This window comes from Zonotrichia albicollis, chromosome 15, assembly GCF_047830755.1.
Source record: "Zonotrichia albicollis isolate bZonAlb1 chromosome 15, bZonAlb1.hap1, whole genome shotgun sequence".
Lineage (NCBI taxonomy): Eukaryota > Metazoa > Chordata > Aves > Passeriformes > Passerellidae > Zonotrichia > Zonotrichia albicollis.
Genome location: NC_133833.1, coordinates 11,658,854 through 11,679,465, shown reverse-complemented (window position 1 = coordinate 11,679,465; position 20,612 = coordinate 11,658,854). Strand labels below are relative to the sequence as shown.

The 20,612-nt window shown below is 37.0% G+C and overlaps 1 protein-coding gene across 2 annotated transcripts in view; it reads right to left on the bottom strand.

Moving 5' to 3' along the window:
• Window positions 1-1,648: 1,648 nt before the first annotated feature.
• Window positions 1,649-20,612, bottom strand: part of GABRG2 (gamma-aminobutyric acid type A receptor subunit gamma2) — a 60,377-nt gene continuing 41,413 nt past the window's right edge. Inside the window, exons 7-10 of one of the 2 annotated variants that reach the window (XM_005483555.4) lie at window positions 8,214-8,366; window positions 6,890-7,095; window positions 5,088-5,111; window positions 1,649-3,649 (exon numbers count right to left, since the gene is read on the bottom strand). In XM_005483555.4, coding sequence (XP_005483612.1) covers window positions 3,374-3,649; window positions 5,088-5,111; window positions 6,890-7,095; window positions 8,214-8,366 — 659 coding nt within the window. In that variant the 3' untranslated portion in view covers window positions 1,649-3,373. The remainder of the gene's footprint in view (window positions 3,650-5,087; window positions 5,112-6,889; window positions 7,096-8,213; window positions 8,367-20,612) is intronic. The other variant, XM_005483556.4, reaches the window with a different exon arrangement.

The following is a 20,612-nucleotide window of genomic DNA, read 5'->3' as shown; positions in this document are numbered from 1 at the left end:
AATTCCATACTTGCTTAGCAAAATTTTTTTTTTGGGGGGTTGGCTGACGTAAAAAATGGGAGCACTATTGTTGAGTCATGTGATCTTCCTGAATACCAGCTCTTTATTTACAATATGGGTTTGTAAACGTTATAAATGCATAAAGATTTATAAATGCTTTGAAGGTGTCCTGTTTTGGTATAATCCCTGGGACAACAGTGTCTTGTCTCAGCCAGGATATTACATCCTCCTGCAATGTAAATAGCAAGTAAATAATTGTGCCACCAGAGTATACTTGATAACAACTTCCAGTGCCACTCTGAACACCCTAAGACACATCCCAGAGCAGTAATATTTACTTGATATGTGATGAACTTGAAAACATCTCAGCAAGCCTGGTGCATCAGGAGTGAGTTTGTTCTCTGGAATGCAACTGGGAGAGTTAGTATGTATAATGTATATATTAGCATAATGCTTTCTCTGATATGTATACATGAACATGTCTCTAAAGATTGGTTTCTGGGCAGTTTTCTTCTGAATAATAACACTTATCACACCCAATGTTTTGTGTACTGTGGTGGCAATCTGGCTTTACAACACAAAGGTTTTTTTCTGTATGAATAGGTAAATAATCCCAATTGGAGGAACACTTAGATTGCACTTTGATGTCAGATCCTTGCTGGGAATTACGTGTTTTTTCATGAACAATCCTTTTGAATGTCCTCAGTTCTCCCCAGAAGGAAATGACAAATCCCCTCAGTAAGTGTGGCAGGAGGGAGGTTTTTCACTGATTGGGGTCTCATTTCCTGTACTTTGTGTCATGATACACAGTGAGAAAGTTTGTTCACCTCCTTAGGGCAGATGTGGCACACTTTTCCAGTTTGTGTGGTTTGCATTATTTAGGTGGGGATGTATCAATTGTTAACTCCTCCCTTGCTGGAAGGAGAAGCCAAACATGCACAAGTGAGGGGTTGTACCATTTGTTCCTCATTATTGCATCTGATTCATCAATACTGCAGGTTTTCTTAGGCACAGCTAACCTGTGAACTAGGCTGAGCTAGGGTAAAGTGCTTAGAGTCACGTTAATTCCACAGATCATGACAAAAAATAATTCTGTGTATGTTAACCAAAATGCACTTGGACTGAGGGCATTAAAGAGCTGGTTTGTTACATAGTGATTATCTGTAAAACCTATATGGGAGCAGGGGAAAATTGAAATTTTAAATATATAGCATTAGTCGCTCTTATTAATTACAAGAAAATAAAAAATAGTTCTTAAATCATTGACTACTGGGGAAAAAAAAATTAGAGATCAGTCTATCAGTCTGGTACCAGTTAAAACACCTTCCTATATGCAAGGTGATTGGCACTCCTTCAACTAGTGGATACTCTCTAAGTAGATAAAGGAAAGTTATTTCTCTTTGGAGTACTTCCAATTCTGTAATTTTTAATTTTTTCTATTATAGTAAGATAACCTACAAAAGAGCTAGCCTCCATTCTTTAACCATTCATAATGGTTATATGTGAACCATTTGATTACAAAATGAGACCATGCAGAGGGTTATAAGGATTATAATCACTTATATTTAGGCAGCTGATGAATCCAACTGGTCAAGCAGTCTAATTCTTAAATCATGCGTTTAACAAACTCATCACAGAAAAACTGGAGTTGAGTGCAGTAGTTTTATTGAAAAAGTCCACAGGTGTGTGCAATTCCTTTATTAAAATGTTTTCAAATACGTTGGACTAGGAGCAATTGATGATCAAGAGATATTCCTTTTTTATACATTTTTATTTCCAAAACTATACAGACATTGGAAAACTTTCCTTTTCCTCCGTTTCTATTAATAATAATTGTGTAGTGATAAGCTATAGGTCTCCCTTTTCAAGCTGCAAGCCCACTTTTCTGGAGGTGGTATTTTGCATCTTTGACAAATTAAAAAAGAAAAAAAAACAAACCATCAGTCATATTTACATGTGCTTAAGGTTGCATAATTGAGCATCATACAGGTTCTGAAAACCAGTGGTTTTCAGGATTCACCCAGGTGGGTTGAAGGATTTAAATACATACATAACTGCATACATGTGATTTAGTAGCCGAGACACCTTCCGTTCCCTTTTGTTTTTGAGGCTATCTATAAGTTCTGTGCTAGCCATGGTAAAGGTTTGTTTTAGTAAAGGTACTCACTGAGTGAAAGCAGCACTGACAACAACTATTGCTGATCAAGGACATGAATGGGCAGAGAATTGTGTGTGTATATACAATAGAAGGACTAATGTTTCAAAATTAAGTTGAAGCTCTTATGTAGAAATAATATCTAGAATAAAAGCTATTTCCTGTACTGAATTAAAGAATAAAAGACCCCCACAAACACTTGAGTAAGGAAAAAAGTGGAGCTCCACGTGGGAAAAGAACAATAGAAGCACATGGATTAAATTCGGAAGCTGATCTTGCAATGTATAATTACTGGAGATTCAGTTGAAATATAGCAACATTAACAATGGGAAATGAAGGCTACAACTGCAGAGGACACATACATTACACTTTATGAGCTATTATATTGGCCAAACAATTTTGTCTATATGTTATTTAGTTGAATCCTTAAGGCTTCTCTAATATCTTGCATGACAGTGCTGTCTGCTTGGATCTTCCATGCATGAGGGATAGGGGCAATTTTTCAAGAAAAAAGAAAATTAGGTTTGTCCACATTTCAATTACAATAGCACATCCAGAGACACAAAATAAAAGACAAAACTTTATAGTACCTTTTTCATTAATTTTGGCCCCCAAAAGATGCATGCACTAGGCTTTATGTACTATAAGGTATTGAAATATTTACAGCATTGTACATGTGCTCTTAAAGGGATGGCAAAGGGAAAGGTCTGTTTTCATCTTGGTGGGAGTAGAAGTTAATTTTCCTAGCTTAATAATACCTATTCAAAGTGAGAGATGACTCTTCCAAAAAGAAAAGCCCACAGAGAATAAAGCTATAGCATAATTATAGCCAATGTTAACAAACTGTACAGCACTTTACCTGGGAATTCTTCTCTCTCTCACTCCTATTTGGAATCACAGTATCAACCATTAAATGACGTTGCTATGCTCCCTTTGTCCTGTCTGCCCTGTTTCTCTCTATTCCAGCAGGTATAGGTGTATATTACCTATCAACATGATTTTATTTTTAAATTATTTTGGCATGTGGAATGGACATGTAATTCACAATAACCTGATGGCAATTTTTGGACAGATGAGATGACTGATATTTACGGGATTATGGCACTAAAGAATTCAGATCACTATAAAGCGCATCATAAATACTTCAAGTGGATTTAGGAAACCATCTCTCTAAGAAATTCAGTGAGTAAGGCTGATATCACTGATTTCCTACTGCTTTTAAAGGTACAGATATGATACCCAATAGACCAGGTTGAACAAGCAGAAGGCAGTCGGGAAGAAGATGCGGGCGTAGGAGTCCATTTTGGCGATGCGGATGTGTATTCTGCCGTGCCGCCACGCGCCCGTCCGGCAATCCTCAAAGCAGCAAAAAAAACTGGCACAGTCCTTGCCATCGAGACACTCATAGCCATACTCCTCATCCCTTTCTTGGAGGTGTGTAGCATTGTTCATTTGAATTGTAGCTGATCGGGGGCGGATGTCGATAGTAGGTGCCTAAGGTGGAGTAGCAAAAGAAGAAAAAAGATGGTAGAGGGAGAAACGTTGTTATTATCGTCAGAAAAACCTAGGGGGATGATGGTCAACATGTGCATGATGGTTCTAGGGGAGGTACATGGGGAAATTGCTGAGGTGTTCTAGTGGCAAAATTACCTTGAGCTTATTAAAAGCAGCTGCATCACATCCTTTAGAGGAAAGCAGCACAAACCAATCTAAAGTTAACAGCTATGGGAAATCAGCTTCAAAGCTAAACTGACTAAACATGACAGGTTAAATGAAACATCCAGGAATGTAATTGATGGTATTTTGAGTTTTTGTTTTATAGTTTATGTAGCTGCTTGATATCTGAAGGCAATTTTTGTATTGCACATGAAAGGAGCTGTATCAACTGGAAATGCAGGATTTTAAAAGGGGTGGTTCATGTTGAGGAAAAAAAGAATATGTATACCCAGGAAAAATGCAAAACCTAGGTTTTTTTGAAGATTAGGAGAATCTCTGTAAGACTCTCCAATTATTTGAATATTTGCAGCTCACCACCTACTAATGTTCACCAACTAAAAGGTTCAGCATGTTCTGAATTTTATATAGTAGCTGTACATGTATATATACATACATATAATTAGAATGAATTGAGCAAGTTAAGCATTTAAAATACATTCACTGGTTGAATGCTGGGATGATAAGCATTGAAATTTCATGCTGATAGTTATTAGTGAAACATAACAATTCCATTCCATAAGTATGGAAATTCAATGTCATTTATTTTATGTGGTTTCTTCCCCCCCTGCCTCCCCACACCCTTTTTAATTTTTTTAAATAAAATCTCTGCATTTCTGAGTGGAGATAAGGTTTCAATATGGAACACAACTAGATATATTAGGTAATTTTCTTAATGTGTAGATCCAGTGACAACATTAAAAATCTATATGCATCTTAAACCCTTTCAAAACTCTGACTTTTTTTTGCACAATGAACAGCATTTGAGTAATTGATGGTGACATTGAGTTTTTTTCAAGTCAACATCAGAACAGCTTTGGGTTTATAATTAGGAGTTAAATCACAAAGGTTAAAAATCCAGGGTGAGAGCTGAGTTCTAAAAGGGTGTATTGCTGGTTTTGGGCTAGCTGGTGCTATTGGATCCCATGGCAAATTGAGAGAGAGGAGCAGAAATGTTTGAAACTCTCTTAATTCATGTGATCCAATCATGTTGGTCATTCCTGAACTTAGGTAAGTTCAGAACCATGGTGGTATTTGGGCTGCTGAATCAACTCTACAAATTGTTTAGCAATTTGTAACCATTCTACTTAATTAGGAAGTAGCTTGAATAGTTTTCTCATTAATTAAAAGACCAGACAAAACACCACTCTCATCTAAGCTCTACTAGTTAAATTCAGCAGTCGCATGCAGTGAATTTCCATTCCAAAAAACATTATACCTTGAAGGAAAACATCCGAAGAAGCTTTCATTTTGTAGACAGAAAAGAGAATCAGAGGGTTTTGTTTTAAATTAAAGAAAAGAAAGAGACAAAAATAATGTAAATTAAAAATATGTTTCTAAAACATGGTAAGTCAAAAATAACTAAATTTATAGAGAGATTGGGATTACAACAATTGAAACACGTATCTGTAACATAAAATTCCCCACATTTTCAACTTGTCACTGTCTTGTTTACATCTGGGCCAAAGACCTAAGATATCAAACTCCTGTTAGATTTTCATATCCTATTCTATAATTCTGGTCTTTTCTGCTGAACTGTTCTGAAAGAGACCACTCACAGTTTATAGAAGCACCTTTTAGAAAGAAGTCCTTTTCCCTGCAGACTGTGCCCTGAACACTACTTTTATGGTTTCTAGACACTGTGACTAGGATTTTGGCAAGCATTTTTAGTTCTGTTTCTTCCCAGATGCTCACAGATAGGCAATGTAAAAACAAGTGTTTCCTCCTCATGTGGATGCCTTAAAGAGAAACAATTAAATCTGAGGTACATATAGTTTTGGTCCTTTTGGTCCTGACTGCATAAGACACACAGATGCTTTTATTTCCATCTAACACAGGACACATCACCTGATAATTTTACTTTTTTTTTAACAGTCTACCTCTCATCAGCTTTTAAACTTGAAATTATAGGACTAATATGTAACAAAAGATTCCTTAACTGCTATTTTTTTCTTTATCCGTTTTTGTGATATATTTTAAAACTAAAAGAATATTTTCGATAGTCCTTGAATATGTTAGCAGAGTGAATACAAATTACTTTCTTTGTTAGATGGCTGAAATGGAGATGAAAATACTCTTTATTACTGTAAAACATTTTTCCTTCGCATTTTTCATTTTTTTATTCCTTTGGTTGGTTTAAGGTTGTTTTTGGCGGTTTTTGGTTTTTTTTTTTCAATTTGGTTTTTTGTGGGGTTTTTGTTTCATGGGGGTGTTTGGGTTAGGGGATTTTTGTTGTTTTTTAGGTGTTTGGGGTTTTTTTGGTAGATGATTAGGCTAAATGTTTCGGAGATTGTAGACAACACATTTGTCAGCTCAGTTGCCAAAGGCAAGGAGAAATCTGTCCTGGACAAAACAAACATCAAATTGTTTCCCTGTCTGGGCAAAAGCCCAAATTGCTACTGAGGGTATTCCCAGGATTTTTTTACTGCTGTTATTTTATACATTAATTTTACTATTGGGTATCATATATCCATAAGTATCATTATAAACTACTGCAAAATCCCTGTCTAAGGCAAAGAAGTAGGCAGATAAGGTAAGAAATATACAAAAAAAGAATTTAAGGAAACAATGGAAAGGAAACACATGCTAAAGGGAAGTTGGAGAAAGCACATCAAAGTTTAAATATTCAAAGTTTAACTGTAATCCTGATAAGCAAGGCAGTCATGTCAATAATGTGGACATAAGTTAATGGCATAGAATATTACTAATACTAATACAGAGAAACAGATATTTTCTATAAAGTGATCTATATATACCATAATAATGCCTTTGGTAGTTGTGGTTTGCAGAACACTTTGGTTAAAAAGATCATTATCCTAACAAATTAGTTCTTCTGGCATCCAGAAAGCTGTAATATATGAGCTTCTGATTCTCAAAGTGAATGTTTGCATTCCTATTGCTACAAAAGATGGCAATATAGATAATAGAAAAGTATGGAAAAAAAGGACAGTTATAAAGAGGGATTTAAATGCTCTCACAGAAAAATTAACTTTTAGGCCTTGCTGGTAAAAAGATACGTACTGGGTTTTTCTTCTTTTTGTCTTTATCCTTGCTTGGCTTTCTGTTGCTGACAAAGTAATGCAATGTTCCATATTCCACCAGTGCAGAGAACACAAAAATAAAGCAGACTGACACAAAAAGATCCATGGCTGTCACGTAGGAGACCTTGGGAAGAGATTTACGAGCAATTGTACTTAGGGTGGTCATTGTCAGGACAGTTGTAATTCCTGGTAAATGAATAGAAAAAAAACAGAAATAACATTACTTCAAGTAGAAAACTGATTTTGCCAGTTATCTCTCTGAGATTGGTTTTGAAGTGTGCCTGGAGTTCAAACACACAGCAAAGGTATTCAGTAGCACATTGTAGCAGTGAAATGCCAGCTCAGTTGGAATTCAGAGGATTAACACGGGTAATTGACATTTTTGTATGGTCACTGCCAGTGCTGCTCTGTAGAGTACTTTGGTTAGATGAATTCTAAGAAATTTAATTTAAGGTTTTGGTTTTGTAGTTTCCTTCTGGGGAGTTTTTATTTTTATTGAAAATTGAAGTTTAGGGTTTATATGCTCAAAGGCTTAAACACAGCAAGAGACAGATCTACAAAGGAGAAGTACTGTGTCATGCCTCACCATTCCTGAAAATATTCTTACTTGTGTGGATTTAATGTAGAAGTAGAAAATGTGTTAAACTTTTTCTAGCTGAACGTTTCTTTGTTATTTCTTACTGTTTCAGCTGCTTTGCACAAGCAAGATTAATTTGGTCTCTTAGTTTATTTGTGGAGCAGTTGCTAAATGTGTAGAAATTTCTAATTCTGATTAATTGCATGTCACATTTTCATGTATAAGATTTTGGATACCACCAAATTGAGCTGATTTTTTTTGCCTGAAATCTATACTTGATTGTTCGTTTCTAAAATTGTCATGGTGCTACATTCTCCCCTTGTTAGCACTTGGACACACAGCCAGAAAGGTGGATTCCTTCTTAGTAATTATTTAATTTGTGTTGCCAGTCACCGTGATATGGAAGTAGAACAAGTAAAACTAATGCACCCTGCCTCTAATCCAGCTGTGCAGCCCCATCCTCTTGATGTCCATAAAAATTCTGCTGTAATCAGAAAAAAGTGAAAACTTTTATTGTTGACAGTCTGCAATAGTCAGAATTTGGCATGGTAGAAAAGAAGACGTGCAAATATAGTTCAGTCTGTGTTATTCTTTGGAAATTACTGTATTCCTCTAAATGAGGAGAGTTTGTGTGAAGTTGTCTGTTCTCATATTTACAAACTGGTGATCTGCAGAGGTGTCAATTAAACATGATAATGCTTGAAGGAAACAGGGAAGATAAACTCACCCAATGATGTTCTGGCTGGAACTGCATCCTTATTAATCCAGAAAGAGACCCAGGACAAGACAACAATGAGTGTGCAGGGAATGTAGGTCTGAATGGTGAAATAACCCATTCTCCTGCTCAGGTTAAAGAAGACAGACATGACTACATAGTCTCCTGTAAAACAAAAGCAGAACAAATAAAATAATATGTTAAAAAGCCAACATAAAATTTGTAGGTAGCAGTTATGGCTTTCCTATTCCACATCTAGGGGGTGTGTGCATAAATATTAATCTGATTCACCAGATGTGCTGATGGCAAATACACACATGCATGTTCAACACAGCTCTAGCTCCAGAACCAGTGGTTTTCCACACTAGGAAGAGTAGGAGCTGTGCAGATTAACTCAGGACTAACCAAGTCATTCCTCATAACCACACCTGCTTGGTAAGATCCCCGTGCAGCAGCCCAGGGTGTGGTGAGGGTCCAACCTTCCTCCAGTCCAGTGGCCCCATTACTGTGCTCCCAGCTCCACTCACAAGTGTTGCAGGCTTTCAGATGTACTTCCTAAATTCTTCATGTTCTTAACTATTCTTCAGGGCTATGCTCTGTCACTAATTCATTTTTTTTTTATTTTCCTGCCAATCTTCTGTTGTATTTTCTCCTTTAAAATTATTTGTGCCAACATTTCCTAAGTGACCCCAAAAGCTAGGCTAGAAGTTACTCAGGTGTATATAACATATCTTTGTTATTCAGTAGTTTGCGATTGTCTTTCCAGATTCTCTTCCCCTCTCAAATTGTTAAGTAAATTCCATCTGGGCTCAGGAATACAGCCAAGCTTGAGTTTTTTGATGTGGCTTGGTTTTTGTTGTTTTAAATGGGTTTCTTGGTGTTTTTGGTTGGTTTGTAGTTTTTGTGGGTTTTTCTGGTTTTGTTGGATTTTGTTGTTGTCATTGTTGGTTTTAATTGTGCTTTTGTCCTAAACTAAAAAAACCCCAATTCTTATCTTTACTTCAGATTTCAGCACACCTGGGAAAAGTCTTGATTGCAAAGGAACCACAGAACCCCAGGGTACAAAGGCTTTATTGCAATTCAGTGAAATGCACCCAGAGAAGTCTCTAATGGAAGCAGGATATGGTTTGCAAAAACAGAGTGAGCCAGTTTTTCAGTATTATCAAAGAGTGTCTAATGCAAGTTCTGCTTAGGTTAGTACCTTTAGTTAGCATTGAGTTCCTTCTTTTCTGGAATTTAAATTTCTCCCAGAATAATCCCTTTGAACCTAACCACAGAAGAAACTTCAGAAATATTTTTCAACTGGTACTTCTTTGTTATTTTTTTTGAATTTGAATATTCATATTCTTGGGATTGACTGGCTTTAATTTAATGATATTATGTTATAATTAAAACAAAACATAAAGCCCCCAAATTTTATATATACAGTTTTTAAGGTGGTACATCTGAATATGAGCAAACAAGTGTAATAATTACATATATACAAATATATACAGTATATTTGTATATATTTTATATATACAGTTTTTAAGGTGGTACATCTGAATATGAGCAAACAAGTGTAATAATTACAGTCTGATGATTTTCTTAGGTCACAGATAACTATGCATTGTATGTGCATGTCCTTCATATACCAAAGAAGTCCAGCCAACCTATCAAAAACCAGCACTCATCAGCAGCACTGCAAAGCTGAAGCCATAAAATTACAGTATGACTCATTCTTCATCTGTCTGGATCATATGTTAACTTCCTAAGGAGTGATTTTTTTTTTCCAATTTTTGGAATTATCCCTTTATTCATTCACCTTCATATATGCTATTAATAGCATTGCTATTTCAATTTTATTCTGCTATGATATGTCAGAGTCACTTTGAGCAGTAGCTGTTTTACTTCCATGCCAACATTTTTAAAGAGAAGGATTTTGTGCTCAATATTATTATATCAATTTAATGGGACAAAGAATTTCCAGAAGTAAGAGATTAAATATAAACCCAAATAGAGATTAGAACAGAAAAAGGTACAAAAGACCCAGAATTGAAGTTTAGGAATTAGATGTTTTATTGCTTGATTGTTCTTGATTCTTTGTCTGAGGTTCCAACTGCTATGGATCTTTTGGAGTAGAGGAGTGAGGTACCAGATCCCAGTAACCCATGTGCTCCTTATTTTGTGTCTATTGTTGCACAGGTCTTTTTGCCCAGCTGTTTGGTAGCTGTAGCCCTTCTACCCTGTACTCAAAGGACCAGAAAATATCAGACTTCAGTATACAAGCCACAACTTTCCTATAGGTATTAGAGTTAAATCCAAAACTCAGTATCTGTGCTGAGAAGAGCTAAATAGAGATGGACCAAGGCACAGTGCAAGCCCTCCCTCACACACTGTCCTTGTTCAACAGCTGTGTGTGCAAACCCAGCCCAGGGTGCTGTGGATAACATATGAATAAAAAACATCTGTGTGTGTAGAGAGAGAACATCCTTAGTCCTTCTAATTTATGGACTATTTCCAAATACTTTCAGTTTGTTGTTTGGTTTTAGTGGTGATCCCCTGGTGTCAATGGAGACTTGTCTGTTTTTTCCCTTAACCCAAGGAATGCTCTTTATACAGTAAACTATTACAGTTATGTTTTTACAATATTCTAGGCATTATTTTAAATGTTTTTGTTACTGTTCATAGCATAATCCATAAGACCTTTTAAAACATAACCCAAACTGGCCAAAGGGATATTCCACACCCTGGGATGTCTTGCCCAATACATGAGCTGGGAGAGTGGGCTGGGCATATCAGTCTCTGGTAGTGACCAGCTGCCTTGGGTTCTGTCACTTCCTCCCCTTATTGTTGCAATTATAACTAGTGTTATTTACATATTTCTAATAATAATTAAAACCAAATGTTACTATTAAGTTGTTCCTGTCTCAGCCCATGAGGTTTACATTTTGTTTCTGACTCTCCTCCCCACTGGAGAGGGGTGGTAGGTGGGAAGTGGGTGAAAAGCCACATGTACTCAATTGCCAGCCAGGGAAAACTGTGACAATAATGAGATAAGGAAAAGAGGACTAAGTGGTGCAATGCTCCAGAGAAGTATCTTGCTGGGATTGCCAAGTTTACTTAAGTGATGTTGGAACGATATAACAGCAGGTCTTCTGAGATTTTAAATAAAAAAAGAACTCTGAACATACAAAATAATGCAAGACCTGAGATGTGAGGTTTAGGACTCAGTCTCAGTTGTCACAACACATACATCCAAAACGTCAAATGCATTAAGTCCCCTGTGGAACATGGATTTGACAGTGCTTTGCTTTAATCACACCTTTCTTGATGGCATCTTGCCCCAGCCCTGTTTTCATCCAGATTTGGTTTATTTTCTGGCTCTATTCATGCACTTCTCAGCTCTTTAGCTGAGACCAGCTTAAATACTCAGTTATTTTCAGATTATCTCTGTGCCTCAGGTGATTTTTCACTCCTGGTGTGATGCCTGCATGAAGCTGTCAAACTAAGACATTAGTTTAGTAAAATATGGCTAGACTTGATCCTCAGCACAATGTCATTTATTAGTCCTCACTTGGCAAATTTATAGTCTTTTCATTTTTAGTTCATCCTCTCTCTCTGAGCTCTATGTCTTGTTTGTCCAATATTGTCTGCTGCAGCAAGAAAGCTTCTCAGACTGCCAGATTGCTGTTTTAGGGCACTAATACACTTTTGGAGTTTTCTAGAAATGAATGAGAGTGCAATCTGACAGTCTCTTTGTAAGCCAGCACACTTAAGCCCTCAACGTTTGGCATCATAATTAGAAGATTTTGGATTGCTTAGCTGTTCACCAGAGACCTTACATTCCTCATGTCCATTCTTAGGTATATTTCTATTACATGTGTCTAGAAAATAACACCTCCATAATTTTTAACTTCTAAGAAATACAAAATTTCCCTGGAAAAAATAATCTTATTACACTGAGGAGCATTATAACTCATCCTTCATAGATTTACACCCTTCCTCTCTTTCTCTGAATATACACATTTCTCCTATTCCTTTGTAGTGATCTGTGTTTGTATCTGCATATAGACAGGCATAGTCTTCATCTGAGGATACACTAGCAAGTTAATCAGTTTCTTCATGGGAAGGACAATGACATATATTTAATGACATGTATTTAAACCAGAATGCACTTCCTCAGGAAAATTATATCCAGGTCATATTTATCCTCATGTATAAATGCTCATATCGTATTTTCTACTAAGTGCATTTTTTTTCCCAGTCATGTTTGGAAGATCAAGAGATGCAGAGCAGTGTTCTGACTCGAGACACAGCATCTTCATGCTGCCACACGAATGGGAAATTGAATATTTCTCTTGGGGCACACAGAGGAAGTACATGAACCTTAAGTTGTTTCCAGAGTAGGAGATAATTTGAAAATTAGATTAATGCATCAGTATTCAGTGCTTGTGACCTTAGCAAACCCTTGCAGAAGGTTTTTTTTTCTGACAGTCCTGTTCCATCCTAATTTACACAGCCTCATACCAGTCTGTATGAACTTTGGAAACTGTGGTCCTCCTCCTACCCTACGCTTGTGTGACAGAGTGATGTGAATACCAGGATTCTGTTCTGCAGCAGGGGAAGTGAATTCCTGATTTGAGGCACCATCTGTGCATATGTGCTGGCCTAGGTCCCAAAGGTTCAATAGAAGGAATTAGTCGTGCCAGGAAGCACAGCCAGGGGGAATGTACACTGTGCTTAAGTGATTTAATCAGCTCACTGGGTGTGATCCTTCATTGCTCCCTGGTTGAAGAGTCGTTTATACCTGTGCAAAGTGAATGGGGAATTACACCCATTAGTGCTCTCTTTATGCATGTTTAAGTGACTGTGCAAAGTGTAAGGTACTGGGGGAAAAAGCCTCTAATTTGTACTAAGAAGTGATTTGGTAGCTAGTGCAAATGCAAGAGAAAAGAACACCTTTATGACACCACAAGAAACTGGTGTCTTAATTATAGTTCAAGTAGCAGCACTTAGAGCTAAGACTGTCTCACGCTTAGTGTTGTGAGATTGCTTCTGTTACTTAAAATACTGCTGGATTTAAATTATTGTAAGAACTGCAATATTGAAAGAGCTTCAAAAATCATATATTGGCCACACAGTCAAGTTACTTACATGTGTTAGTTCAGTTCATTCTCAGATGGCTGTTGACTGGGAAAAAATCAGTCTTTCATTTCTGTTAAGGATATGGAGTTTTGAACAGGGAAATTAATTTAGGTGAAGGGCTGGCCTTGTTATAGGTTTACACTATTAAGCCATTCATGGCTAACTTAAAAGCTTTGGAAAACAGTGAATGTGTGCATAGACATGTCCATATGGATAAGGTTTTTGAGCTCATAACGCTTTATTTCTCTCTGTTTCTTACAGAGCTACACACCGCTCTGAACAGCACCACAGAAACAGAGGGATGGTACAAGGGGCACTCTTCTCAAACTGTGTTTGTTCCTTTATACATTCCACTATCTAAAATCTCCAGAATTTCTCTCTGCTGCTGAGAGGTTACAGCACATGAGCTCATCACCTCATGCTGACTCCAGGGTGCCAGGAGTTTCATTGAGGAGATCTTTTCCCCAAGTAATGACAAGTCTTCTATCCCAGGGTCTGAACGGGATTTTCTTTGAGTGTTTAGTTACCTTAAATGTTTTTGTCAATGTTTAGTAGTATAAAAATCAATGTCTGTTTTAGTAATTCTGATAATATTTATAATGTAGGGCTTTATGTGTTTAAAATTTTAAAATAGGTGGAGAAAACAAATTATGTAGGAGAACATTGGTAATGAATTAATAATTCCCAGCAAAAGCTACCAAGAACCTTTATTATATCCTTTTAAAATCTGAAGTTTTTCTCCACTACATGAATTTGTTCAACTGCCAAAAAAAAGTCAGATAGAAGAGTAATGCACTATCCAGACTGTCCCAGAATTTTAGCCATTATTTGCTCCTTAAGAACAGATCAAATTACTAAAAACTAGGATTGACAAGGTTACAAATTCTATGGTATGTAATAGGCACAGTTTTGTCTGTGCAGCAAATAGCAACCACCTGGTTCCTGCAGACAGAGATGCACCCCCTGTCCAGATTCCCAATGGGCTTTTAACCCCCAAATTTATACAGAAACCATACAGAGAGGACCAAGCACTTCAAAATGTTTCTTTAAAGGTACATGTGAAAATACAGATAGAAATTGAACCTTTTCTCAAAATAATTTCATATAAACAACTATATAAATAAATGGCATGCTTCTAAATGGGAAACTCTATCCAGTTTGTCTTTCTGGATGGAATATACCTAGGGGAAAAAGCAAAAACAAAACCTCGTGCCACAGGAGGGCACTGTCACCTCAGAATAGAAATGAGAAAAGCTTGCAAGTCTGCCAGTGGAAAACCAAATCTTAAAAATTTCTAATTATTCTTGCCATTGAGTTTTTATACAAATACTGAAATGGCACAATTGACTTGTGTGGGTCTGGTATTAGAGGAGCAGTTTTAAAGACGAAACCAAGTCTTGTGCGATAGAAATATCCCCAAAGTAGCATCACCTTTGTGCTACAAGTAATGAATATAAACTGAATCAATTGTTAATGAAGAACAACTGTGGCAGCAGAATTTATCTTCTTTTCCTCATAAATAGCTAATAGATACATCCTTGTTCTCTCTCTCCTTTGCTGTCAGCATGGCCAGCAGTCTGCTTTTCTGTTAGGCAGAGAACACAGCTATAGTGCTCTTGGTTTATTTTAAAAGGAACGGTGAATGGTAGTTTGATGGAATAGATGTGTTTCCTTGGGTTTAGTCATGGTACCTGGAAATACCATTAAAACAGTGGTGCATGGTGTCTGTGAACATCCCCTGTAGGAGTTTCTAAATCTCTCTAGGTCTTAAAAAGTTGCTGGATTAGTACAGACTATGAAAATAATAGTAAATGGGACCAAAAGGATTCAAAGTGCATCCTTCATCAAAGAGTTAGGTGTGCTGCCATTTTTAGACAGATATTCTGCAAAAAAGAAAATATCTAATTGGTAAACTTGTGGGTCACTTCTTGTAAAGCAGCTGATTTCCTTCCCACTGTGTGCCCTCCTGGCACACTGGAGGGCAGCAAGGTTACCCAAAAGCTGCCGCAAGTAGAGAGAAAATGAAAGAAAAATAAAAGAATGTAGACAAAGCCTTTTGTCTTTCATGTCAAATCAGGTGGTGGTGCCAGAGCTCTGGTGTTTGTTCTGCTCTGCAGTGGCTGAGGCAGATCGCTGCCCCCAGAAAAGGCAGGAAAAGCAGAGAATGGGAGTCAGGAATCAGACCTCTCTGCCAGATCAAGCAAGTATCAGACTGTGGATTACATTGTACAGTGTAGCTCTAATCTAGGATGAAAAATCACATAAATAGCTTTAGATTGGTATTAGGATTTGTCCTGATGAATCTTCATTTGGTTTTTGTGCCCATCTCCTTTCTTGCCCTGACAGGGTCTATATTTGGAGTTCTGCTGGCATTTACTGTCTTGCTGAGGGTACTGAGTCAGCCTGCAAACAGAGTTCAGTGGGATGTCTTACACTGCTACAGTGGCATAAAGAAAACATGAAATTTGTTTTAAACACAGTTTTCCATGAGGATTCAGATATAACCTGTTCCAATAATAATCTTGTGTGAAACCTCAAGTGACCTATTTTTTTTTTTCTTTTCCAACAGATCAGAAAGTCCATAAGTCTGTCAAGTTCAGTACCAATGTCCTTCTAAAACTGGTCTTTTGTCACATGGAAAAATTATATTCTCTCTTACAGCGCAATGTTTCTACATCTATGGCACAAAAATAATTTTGACTGAAGTATTTGATCACTGGGCACATGAATTCATTTTCTAAAAGACAGGACAGACATTTGATCGCAGTATCAATCATGTGCTGAAATGTATAGATTTATTTGTTGCCACAACCAGAAATGAGAAGTGTGGGGAAAAGGTAAAACCAGAGGGAACACTGTTCTCCAGAAATCTCCTTCTCTTATTCTTTGCCAAATGCCCTTTTATTGGTTCTGTCCTTCACAGCTTCTTGTTCTTTCATTGACAGATTTTTAGACTGCATAAGGGCCAGAGAGTTAAGAAAACTTGAGTCTCTTCCTTTCCAAAAATGCTCAATAATCTCTTTCCCTCTGAGATACTACTAATTGTGTTATAGAGAAGTCATGATGTGAAGTGAAATAAAATGGTGTAAATATTTAGCCTTTAGGACAAGGAAAGAAAATAGGCCATGGCATTGCAGTATTTGCTTTAAACAGACTTGCACATGGAATCAGTGCCATTCCCTACCTGACTGCTGGCATTACATAAAAATGGAGTGAGCCATGGTCATTGCTGGCACAGCAACTGTACCAAGTGATTTCCCAAGAAAATCTAATAATAGAAATTCTTAATATCCATTTCTAAGCAGTGATTATAGTTTGATTATGCAATGAGGTAAAACAATACTAAGATTTTGACAAAGCTTGCACAGTAGTCCATTTATATAAGATTATCTCTGGGATTCAGATAGCTGGTTTTCAATTTACATTCCAAGGGATGAATCCTAACTGCATTGCACAGCTGGATGGAGGGCAGGAGATGGGAGGAGATCTGCTCTTTTTTGGTGCAGTTTTTAAAAACTGAGGCAGTAAGGTGCATGTCTGTGTGTTAATGTCTGACATTAAACACCTTGATTTCCTGTGGGAGTAGGCAGAAGAGAGCTGCAATTAGTTTATGTTTGTGAAATGACAATCTCAGCAGATGAAACTTCTGCAAAATGAGATGAATCATTACACTCATCCAAGCAAACGAAATTTCTTTATGTATGACATGACTTTCTGCCCAACAGTTCTGGATTTTGTTTGGTCCTTGGCTGCTCATTCCACTTGAAATGCTCTTTTCTCACTTCATTTGACAGAATGTGTTCTGTTTCTCATTAGTTTCTAATTATAGGAGGAAATAATGTAATGACACTAGGCAGTAATTAAAATCTATTACTGTTGTCTGCACCTTCTCTTTGGAATCACAGAGACAAGTTTTAGCCTGAGAATTTTTTGTTGCTGAAAAATGTCAGTATGTGGAAATGTATTGAATGGACACTTAGGTGTGTTTGTTTCTAAGGTTTTATCTGTGAGCGCCAGAAGTCTGAAAGGAAAATGAACATTACTGACTGCATGTGTTTGCCCATGATATGATTTTTTTTCTAGTTTGTGACATAATTAAAAGCAATTTTTTTTTTTTTTGCTTTTCTGTGAAGGTGAATAAGCTATTACATTGGCATTAGCAAGCACAGGAGGGTTTTTAGTGCGCAGGATTAGTATTCAGATGTGACAGCAGCAATAGCTTGCAACTTCTGTGAGTGAACCATCATGCTCCAGTGTGAAAATAATCTTCAAATTATACTGCCTTTTGTTCTCTTTCCCATTCCTCCTTGCCCAGGAAACATCAACCAAGGATGAGAGCTCAGGGTCTCATCACTGGATGTTCAGGAGTTGTTCAGGTTCTAAAGAACCTCTTTGACTCACTGTGATAAAAAGTCCATCCATTTCAGAGGTTAGAAAATGTGAGGATTACAAGAAATATAAAGTAAAGAGAGAAAGTAGAGAGTCTCCATTTCCAGACAGCAGCACCAGCTGAGGTGTTGTTCTGTCAGGAATTTTGCTGTGCCTGACACATCCTGTGTCCTTGGCTTTTTTGGATGTCTGGTTGCTATCTGAATACCTCAAGAAAAGCTGTCTGCTTCAAGAAAATTATGCCCCTATAGCAAGGCTCTGTGCATGTTTAAAATATTGACTGGCTCAATTTTGATTATTTAACCTATTGCTATAATAATGCAGGTTTTGATATAATGTAGTCAGCAATGTAAGCAACTGTCTTATTATAATAAAACATTAGATTACATATATTATATATATTTTATATTACTTATTTCATTGATTTCAAGGTATCCACATGGTATAACCACTTTCTGACAGCATCTAAACCTGCCTGCTGCAGGGAGAACTGGAGATAACTTCTGTTTCTGTGCTTCAAAGCATGAAGTATAACACATCCCTGGTACGCTAGATCAAACACACTATCAGAATTCTGAAGTGGCATGGAATAAGGATTGTCAAAACTATGTAAATTTTATCATGTTGGAGTTTTCAGCTGTTCGTGTCTGAGAAAGAAAGCACAAATTTGTGCTTGTTTTTGTTTTTATTTTATGGGGTGGCAAAGCACAAGATTGATGCCATACCATGGGTCTACATGTTTGGACTTTCTAGGCAACTCTGCAAAGGATTTGTCTGAAAAGAGAGTCTGGGCAAGTCCAGGGGTAATGAGAGAAATATAAGATGTAAAAATGGGTATTAAATAAAAGCAACACTTAAAGGTCTAGGTTAAAAACTGCAAATATGAATTAGATACAGGCCTATTTAGTGAGTGCAACGAGGCAAAAAAAGTCAAGTATTTAATAATGTTGGTCCAAACAACAGCAGTCCTAGAGACATGTTGGAGAACTCCCTTGAAATTAGTACTATTTCATGAGCTTTGTGCAAGTCCTGGTTGCTGAAATAACTGCAGGTGACTCATGTAGCTCATAAACATCCCTTCTCAGATTTGCTTTTGTATCTGTGTGAATTGCCTTGCACGTTAGAGGTAATTCCTGTGAACGCCTTTCTTTTGGGGAGAAGAGGAATTTGAGGATACAGTACATTTAATCTTTGGTTTTGATGTTTCCAGTTATTTTCAGGGCCAGGAGGCAGTTGTACATAACCTGGGGCTGCAATAAAACTTGATGTTTCCTTCTGCTTCCTCTGCAGAGAAGAGGAGGCATGACTGCATGGAGGCAACGTTCTGCAGGGGAGCTCCAGATTTCACAGATTCATTCTGTCTGAACGCCCCAGCAGAAGAAATATTTATACAAGGAAATACCACTCAAACACCAGCATCTCAGTTCCAGTGGGTGCACAGGGAGATGACTGGGTAGAGAGTACCATAAACAAAGAGCCCAAGGGGTGCTGGGAGGGAGGGATACATCTGCTTTTATTGCTCAGCTTCCAGCATTAGACTGACTTTTTTTCCTTTTTTTTTTTTTAGTGTTTCAATTCCATTTATTTTTAGCTTCCATTAACTATTTGAGGGCGCTTCATCAGTGGATATTTAGTTATAAACCCCCAGAAAATCAACTAGCCAAGAAAAGACTAAATTTTACTTGAGTATGACAAGGAAAAACATCAAAGAGCAAAATTTATACAGATCACACTTAAAGCAGGGTGGTCACCTACCAAATGTCCTGGGCTTCAACGAGCTCAGTAAGAAAAGAAAATAGCTTTGAGCACAACAACCCAACAAAGATACATGGTAAAATTTAAATAGTCCTGTTGGAAAACACTGTGCACTCACTCTCATGTGAGCTGTGCTTTTCTCCTGCTGGTCATGTGGAAGGCTATATAGGAGCAGGCTGCTCCCATTACTAGGCATGTTTCAAGAAGGGTTTAGGATTTAGAGCTGTAGTTAGATTTTTCCTTGAGCTGACCTCAATAAAAAGAACATCTAAATTGCATGAAGTCATGTGTATTACAGAAATATGTGTTACATATGTTACTATATTAAATACAGCCATACACACACAACTTCTGCTTTTAAAATACCACAAATCCTACATACAAAAGCTCAGAATGAAAGGAAAAATATTTTCACTAGATGCATCTGGGTCTGTGTTTAGTTTGACTTGTTTAAGAGTAACTTATTTATTGTCAACATTTTGTAAGTATCTAAAATCTGTTAAAACCATGCTTTAAGACCATAAAGAGATTACCAAATTCCCTAGGAAAATGTGTTCTAGATTTCACATCTCTGCCTATTAAAAATATGATGTTCTTATTGTTGGTGTTTAGAACTACTTAGAACAATTTTTTATAAAAATATGATGGATATATTTCTTTTACTATTTGAGACATTCTCCTAGAGGAGACTGTTGTGGACCAGTATTTGAGAGGCAAACATGGTTTTCATTCTCCTGCTATCAGTTTGCCTGAGGACAAGGCCTGCTCTGTGTGCAGATTCCAAATTGTTGCTCGTTTATTAAGTATTTTGTCTTGCAGAAGCCAGGTGCAAACTTTCAGCGATGTGCAAATTAATCTTGTTCACAATCAGAGGTAGCAGCAGAAACATCCGCTGGCAAAACTAGGTGTTGCAAAATTGTCTGAGGTGTGATTGGTGAGGAAATGAAGTGGGCAAAAACCCTAGCTCTAATAGAACAGTTATTTATATGCTAAGAAAGGAGATGGCAATTGTGTTTGGGTGTGTTTTTAACCTCTTTAGCTTTCTAGGATGATATTATTGGTATTAGATAAAAAGTGGAAGTGTTGAAGGAAAGAAAAAAGCCTTTAAAACCACTATCTCTTTAGCTATTAGAAAGGGGA